Genomic DNA, 8,008 nt, shown 5'->3' with positions numbered 1-8,008 from the left:
GTCATAGTATTGAACAGTTACTGATATCTTATAAGCTTTGTCAGACAGCAGAGTTGCTAAATGAAATCTCAAAGGGTCCTTGGTTCGAGTCCGGTCCGGCATTTGACACTCAAATGGGAGACTGTGATTTTATATTATGTATGCCGCTCAAAAGTCAATTAAAAATGTTAATTCTCTGTGCCCATAGAAAAGGATAAATTGTCAAGTGCAAAGTGTGTCAAAGTAAAGCTCTATTCACTACATTAAGGGGAGAACATGTGAAAGATGCCGGACAAGTGAATGAGATGAGTTACATAACAATGTGCCTAGGGTCCCTGGTTTTCTGTACCGACTACGCGATTTCTGAATCAGCGGTGATAGATATTGACAAATAGAATCAATGTCCTTGATAATTTGCCACGGAAAAATTGCGCCTCGTCACAAGATCGAACCATCGATCGCTTGATTACTATCGATGCACTGCTTCTTGAGTCAGGGATATTCGAAGGTAAAATTGAACAACAATTTTCTCGGGTTGTATCGGTTGAGATGTACTGATATCTAGTTTATAGTATGATGTTTATGGTAATTTACATTAATTATTAATTTTGTATGATAAGAGTAAAGCTGTAAAACAGAATATTCAATTTATCAGCACACACTGTAAATTAATCATTAAATAGAAGTTGATCATCCTTGTATGGGTAGGTCTGTGGAGACTTTAGGTTTGATATTTATATTATGTTGGAAAAATTAGTAACAGCAAACTGTTTGTCAAGTTTTTGAACGATTAATTTAGTGCTTTTAGTTGTATTTGCAATGTTTGATATGTTTGTTTTTCGTTTGCAATGTTTAATTCTTTTGTTTTCTTGCAATTTTAATATGTTTCTTTTTATTTTGCAATGTTTCATATTTTTCTTTTTCTTGTGCATTGTCTTTCAATACATTTGTTTTTCAAATGATTACTATGTTTGTTCTCCTTTAGCAATTTTTCTTGAAATGTTTAAACTTTTGCTATATTTGCAATGTTTAATACCTTTGTTTTCTTGAACTTTTTAATATGTTTGTGTTTCTTTGCAATTTGTTTTTGCAATGGTTAATAGGTTTGTGTTGTCTTTGCAATTATTATTGATGAGGGAATCTACTAAATGAGCAATATCAGTTACACAAGTGCCCTATCCACATCCTACGATGCGGATATGATAATAAGTTCAGTCTAACTTGACTATCAAATTTATAAGTATTTATATAATTATTATATATACTTTATGACATCTCCCACGGTCTTTCAATTGCTTTTCTAGGAACCAAGCATCCTTGTATCCTTGTGCGAAACGTTGCGGTTTCTTTGCTAATGGCCAATCAGAAGACTTGTTACAAAATACCGAACAGCTGATATTCAATAACGTAGAAACCAATCGAAATACCTCGGAGAGGTTATAAAGTATATATTACAATTGTATATATACTATTAAATTTGATAGCTGAAACTGAAAAATCTGTACATTCGCGACCAGAGGTATTGTGCAATCAACCGTAGGAAGAATTTCATGATAATCACAACGTAATTGACATGCACTTTCGGGGAATCGAACCCGGGTCGTCAGATTTACAGTCCAACACTAGTTATTGAGCTAACCGGGCGGATTGACTGCATTAGCGGGCACTACTTTGCTTTAGATGACCGCTTAAATTTAGGGTTGTGTAAGTAATAGGATGAGTATCTAACCACGAAGCTATCTGATTTGTATGATGGGCATAGCCCCCGGGTATAAATCAGATTGCCGAGTGTTTTAATGTTCTTTCTATTTTGTATCATAATCAAATATAAAAGCACGTCTCCTGTCGGTCGTCACAATATGAATCAACAGAAAAAAAAAACAATGAATGGGCATTTTAATATAATATTTCTATCACATTCCCTTTCTCTGCCGTCACAATAAGTTAACCCCAGCAAAAAGGAGCCAATGAATTGGCATTCTCTGGAGTGCGGGTAACTAATTCCTGCACTCCAGTTTACGCACTGTGCATGTATATGTATACGATTTAATTCTGACACATTTTCAAGAAAAAGGTCGTAAAACTATAATAAAACTGTTTATGATAACCTTGTTATAATCTCTTCAATATTTGCACGTTTATACATGTACTCTAAACTTAAGATATCAACTTGAGATATCTTTGATAACAATAATTTTAAACTTCTACCCTATGAATAATGTTTACTATGCAGTTGTAGAAAACAGCAGTAATTTGTTTTCGTCTTTATTCAAAATGGTTTGCTTCTTTAAACTGGCAATAATCCTGTTCGCCGGATGTGTTCTCGGAGATCAGGGAGACACGATAGATGCGAGAGTTTTGAAGTTAGAACAAGATATCGTCAAATTACAGAACGCCACGGTTAATGATCAAAACGAGGCAACGGATATTCCTATCCGAACCGCAAACATATGTCAGATACTCTGTCTTGCATATTCTGCCATATTCCTTCATATTTTGAATTCATTACCTTAATGAAACAAATTTCCATGGTAATATTTGTCATTACACCCGTAACAATTTCTTTAAACACCGTTTAAAATTACATTTTCATTTATAAAGGCGAAATTACGTCATCCTAAGCATGCTTAAAAACGCCAATATGACATCATTTTAACACAGTATGTCGATAAAATGCGCTAAATGACGCCATTGTATAACACGCGATCATTTAGCATCCCCCTCGCCAGATGAAAATTCCGGCATAGGTAAAACTAGCAGAAACACCAGTACTCCTACAGCACATGTAGGAAATTTCACAAGGAACAAAAACGTTACAATTTGATTCCGGTTTGAAACGACTCACACTTTCACCACACAGCGTGCTCAGACAGCAACAAATTGACGTCAATTACGTCAATCCATTAACATTCTTGATGTGTTCTACGGCGTTCTCGAAAATTTTGTATGTGTGTCAGAAAACCTATGTGTTAAAACATTCCGATGAATTTCAGTCTAGCATTGAACGCGTTGCGCAGCTTTGACGTTTAACATGATCACACATATGACCTCGCACTTCCGGCTTATGAGTCGGGATGACACAGGGGCTTATCATTTCCGAGCTTATGATTTTTGGCCTTCCCCTTCTAGTGTGATCTTTTCAAGTTGTTATCTGTCGTCCTTATAACGCTTGTATACCACTTGTATTCATCACTTGTATAAAGCATCTTTCTTGCCTTTGCAGTGTGTTTTTATGCATTATTTCATATTCGCCAATTGCTCCGTCAAATTGGACGTTTTCATGTGTTACTGTTTTCTTTTTGAGTAATATCGCTTACATGCATCAAAAACTGTTAAGTGTATTATGCTGTACGATCACACGTGGGGTAGTTTAACACAGACAAAATATCTTAACGCATTTGAACCGAATGTTGATTTGGCATTATATTAACAACACAATTTTGACCAAAATTATAATGTCATCTGATTAAATATTATATATACGTTGGCAACCGATATAGTCCGTCTCACGGGCATTTCACCGCACAAATTAGAGAAGTCTACATTTTTTTCGTTGTTATAACAAATGTTCCGATGTATTCCTAAAGCATTCAGCTTTTAAAAAAATGGGAGATGGATTGGCAGTGCGTTAGCGCATGGAAGTAATCAAAATAGTGACCTCTTTGTAACATCGACGATCGCTGCAACAGTGGAGTTACAAACGGGGGATGAAGTGTGGGTTCAAAATGAGTATAGTTTTTCATCTGTAGAGAAGCTTGATGGCTCAGGGTTTTCTTCATTTTCAGGACATCTTATCGCTGTCATGTAAAAACTATTTATGCCACAGTAATATTTGTAAACTGTTAATTATTATATACTGTCGCTGTATAAAGGAAAACAAATTTCACCTGAATATATAGTTTAATATGCCAATCTACCAATCTGGCATTCAGTAAGTCAGTACAATATATTTTTTAAACTGAGTTACTTCAGTTACTATTTGAATGTATTGCTGTCATAAAACATGCCAACTCTTTATATAATTATCAGCTAGAATGTGAACTTGGAAAGGCCATCAGCGTAAAGTTCAAATTATATAATGACTGTGATGACAAGCAAAAATGTGATACTTCACGACATTCAAATCATTATTCAATTTTCAATAAAGGATGAGCTTGCACATTGTATACATTGTATTTAATACTATACGGTAGCTAATACAAACAACAGCAACTTTTAAGAGAAATATTAATAAAAGACTTATTTTGTTATTTTCGATTATTTGATACGTGTGTTTCACTGCCGTTTGAAGGCAAAACATTATGTTCTGTTCTGTTGAAACATTTGACAAGTGTCATAAACGTGAAATCTTCACATGCGGTAATGTAAAGATAAAAATAAAATTCAACCATTTATATTTTGTACCCATTATTTCCAAATTTTGTATCCATTTTTACATTATTTACTGCGGCAAAATATTTGTTATATAAAAGAAGATACTTAATCTAGATTTCTGGACCATATCTGTTTAAAGTGATGCAAAATAAATTTATTTAATCATCTTAGTGATTTGATATTGCGATTTTCAAAACCTTTTAAACTTATAGCATTATTAAAAGTATTTTCTATTTACCCCACCCATTAAGTTGCATGAAAGATTATTTCTGATTAACTTTTTTTCTTAGGAATCCTTGCAGTTCTTGCATTTTTGCTTAAGAAATGTATGAAAAGTGTAAAAATATAAAACGAGTAAATTTAAGTCATTAAAGCGACTCCACTGAGGTTTAGAAGCCTTAGAACATAAAATTTGAATTTTCGTACATAAATGGGCTGGGGCACTTTAAACTGAAATATATGCAAAGATATACTTCGAAAAAAAAAAAAAATGAAAATCGTATTTTTATGCTTTTCATAGCTCGATTTGTGTGAAAAGCGTTTAAACGCTTTTCATTTTTGGTCATATTTTTACAATTTGAATAATTATTATGGAAAAACGAAGTGCGCGAATGATCTGAAATTTTGCACAAAGATAAGTGGTCTAAACCTTCATCAAATGGTACATTTATCTGGAAAAATATTTTCAGTTCCATCATTTCAAAAAAACCTCAGTGGAGTCCCTTTAAAGTAGTTTAAAAAAACGAAATTTATGGAAATTTATATCATGTTTTCATTTTTACCCCATTCATTTTAAAAATACACATTATCTGAAAAATTGTAATTAAATGGCACATTTTTATGTATAAAAATGTCAATGTTTGTAACATAACTTATAAAATAATACTTTCAACAATAGGAAGAAGAAAATGTAAAGATGTAAATTAAAAAAAAAATCAATTTTTCCTACTTTTTTGACACATTTTTTCTCTTTTTTGCCTTCAAAAGTACTTTTTACATTAAAAGTACATACTAAAATGCATCTGTGTCATATTTGATACAAAATTGAAACAAAGAAATTTACCAGCAGTTAAAACTGCCAACAATAACTAATTCTGGGAAAATGGTAATTTTCATATTTTTGTCGGCCATTACCAAATCTCTCGTTTCTAACATGTCGATCCTTTAACTTACAACTCCCAGTTATTTACACAAGAGGAAAGAGATGCTGAAGATGTGTAGGAACACAAGATGACTAATCATTTGAGAATATTACTGAAAAGGGTTTCCGACATCCTTTTTCTAGGCGTTTTTGCTGATAAATTTGGTTCTTCGTGTCCTTTAACAATGTGTATCATGCTTATCATTCTCACATTCTTTCTCAATTTATCAAATAATTTTATACGCCATTCCTTTAAATGTACGTTTATGGAAAATTAATCAGCTGCCCAACGACATATCCAAGAATTGTCTTACAAAAACAAATAAACTTTAATTGAAAGAACTACAGATTTCCAAAGACACATTTTATTCAAATGTTTCTCATTGTAAAATGTAATTCTCATATGAATTTCAAACCTTATCCAGTCGAAGTCGCTCATAATATCTTAAATTTGACATGATTATCTGAGAACTGGGATTCACGTCATATATAATTTCCGTTTAGATGTGTCATGCCTGATAAAGTAAGTACATATCATACGCCACTTAGAGATAATTTTAATGATAATATTTAGTGTAATCTTTGTATCATATATAAACTTTACTAGTTAATAGTTCGTCTAGTTACATAATAAACTATTGAAAATGATTTATTTCTGTAAAGTGGTAATATTTCTGTTTGTTGCTGGTGTTCGCGGTGATCAGGGAGACACAGTTGATGCGAGTTTTCAAAAGCTGGAACAAGAAATCGTCAAGTTACAGAACAGAGTGGTTGATTTACAGAGACAGGTTGATGAACAAAATGATGGTATGTATTGCTAACCTTTTACCTGTAAAAATTTGTGGAATTAATTTATCATGGTTTACTTTTTGAATTATCCATTTGAAAATTAAGAAACTGCAATATCAAAATCAAGATCATTAACTTACCAACAGTATAGATGTGTAGCAGTATAGATATGGTTGTGCGGAATGGCTCATATCTATACTGGTACAAAAGGCTACACACGGTCGGTTCAAGAAGGTATAGGGCTAATGCCGATCAAATATTCTTTTAATTGTGAAATATGCATTAAGTTAGCTTAAAATGGTTAATTTGAAATGTATTGAAGAAAGGAAATGTAGAAAAGAGAAAGAGAAAAAAAACAAACAAAAAACAATAAGCACAACAACAATTATTGTATCGGGAATTATTGGGTTGTAAGCAATGTATTTCTACATGTTTTTGATACTTTTTGTTGTGAGATGACTTTTTTAAATGACTTAATGTGAACTAAAGATATGAACTGTAAAAATGGTAATGGTAGATAAAAACTGCACGAGGTAGCAGAAAACATAATGTTAATACCAGTTAAGAGTAAAGACAATTTGGATTTTCAGTTGTTAATGGATTATGAATGTTTGGTCAGTAATTATTGCCTTTTTCAGGTAATGAGTATATGTCGGTTGCGTTTACAGCAGGCCTTTCAAGAACCATAACAAACATGAGCTCACATCAGAAGATTGTTTTCGACCACGTGATCACAAACGTTGGCAACGGCTATAGTCCGTCTTACGGGCATTTTACGGCACCAATAAAAGGAGTCTATGTGTTTTTTCGTAGTTATAACAAATACCCCAGGATATTCCTCCAGTGTGACGCTTTTAAGAAATGGAGGATGGATTGGGTATGCGTTAGCTCATGGAGGAAGTAAAAACAACAATCTGTATGTAACGTCAACACTAGCCGTAACAATTGAATTACAGCAGGGGGATGAAGTCTGGGTTCAAAATGAGTATGCCTTCACATCAGTCGAAGAGCTTTATGGTGGCAATTGGTCTACTTTTTCGGGACATCTTATTGATACCATGTAAAAATTGTAAGATATTGTTTGCATACTCTTTTCCTATAATAAAAAGTCTTGTATACATGTTTTTCTACATTAAAAAATCACATTTAGTCTAATCTTATTTTCCCTTTACCCCATTCAGTATTTGCATTTACATGGCTGGTTCTTGTACAATTTTATGAGGATAAGATTTGCCATCAGATCGGCATTTACAATTCAGCATAATATACTTTCACAATGTCCACCTGAACTGGTCTGCTAGCAAGATATTCAGCTCGACATAATGTTAAAAATGAACATCAAGTTTGATGACCAATGTTATAAAAAACAAAACAAATGTGAATGAAGATCTGAAAAGTGATTCTTGCACAGTATTTTCTGTATCAAACAATGATTAAAACATTTCTATACGTCATTCATCCCGGCATTAGGGGGGATGGGGGGCAGCCAAAAGAACAATGGGTTAAACAATCGAGTATGCATATAGGTACTGTCTCGTTCAGAACACATATCTGTCAGTTGACAATCGGTTTTTGCAGGGCAACTTTTTAAGGAAATCAAAGATTTTGTTCATATTTGGCATGTAAGTACTTTATACCGGAAACACACGTTAAAATTGACTTACTCTGCAATCAATTCATAATTGAAAAAGTGCCCCCTTAAGCATTTTGAGTTCAATTTTTGGT

At 33.1% G+C, this 8,008-nt stretch overlaps 1 protein-coding gene across 1 annotated transcript; it reads left to right on the top strand.

Annotated features, from left to right (window-relative positions):
- The first annotated feature begins 6,087 nt into the window (after positions 1-6,087).
- LOC132738967 (uncharacterized) lies at positions 6,088-7,310 on the top strand. Its single transcript, XM_060726598.1, has 2 exons — positions 6,088-6,301; positions 6,922-7,310. The coding sequence occupies exons 1-2, from the start codon at positions 6,139-6,141 to the stop codon at positions 7,185-7,187; spliced, it is 429 nt and encodes a 142-aa protein (XP_060582581.1). The 5' UTR covers positions 6,088-6,138; the 3' UTR covers positions 7,188-7,310.
- Positions 7,311-8,008: the final 698 nt, after the last annotated feature.

The sequence above is a fragment of the Ruditapes philippinarum genome, unplaced genomic scaffold, assembly GCF_026571515.1.
Source record: "Ruditapes philippinarum isolate M1 unplaced genomic scaffold, ASM2657151v2 ctg3348_1_1_1_1, whole genome shotgun sequence".
NCBI classification, from domain to species: Eukaryota; Metazoa; Mollusca; class Bivalvia; order Venerida; family Veneridae; genus Ruditapes; species Ruditapes philippinarum.
This window is presented reverse-complemented; position numbering and strand designations above follow the sequence as displayed.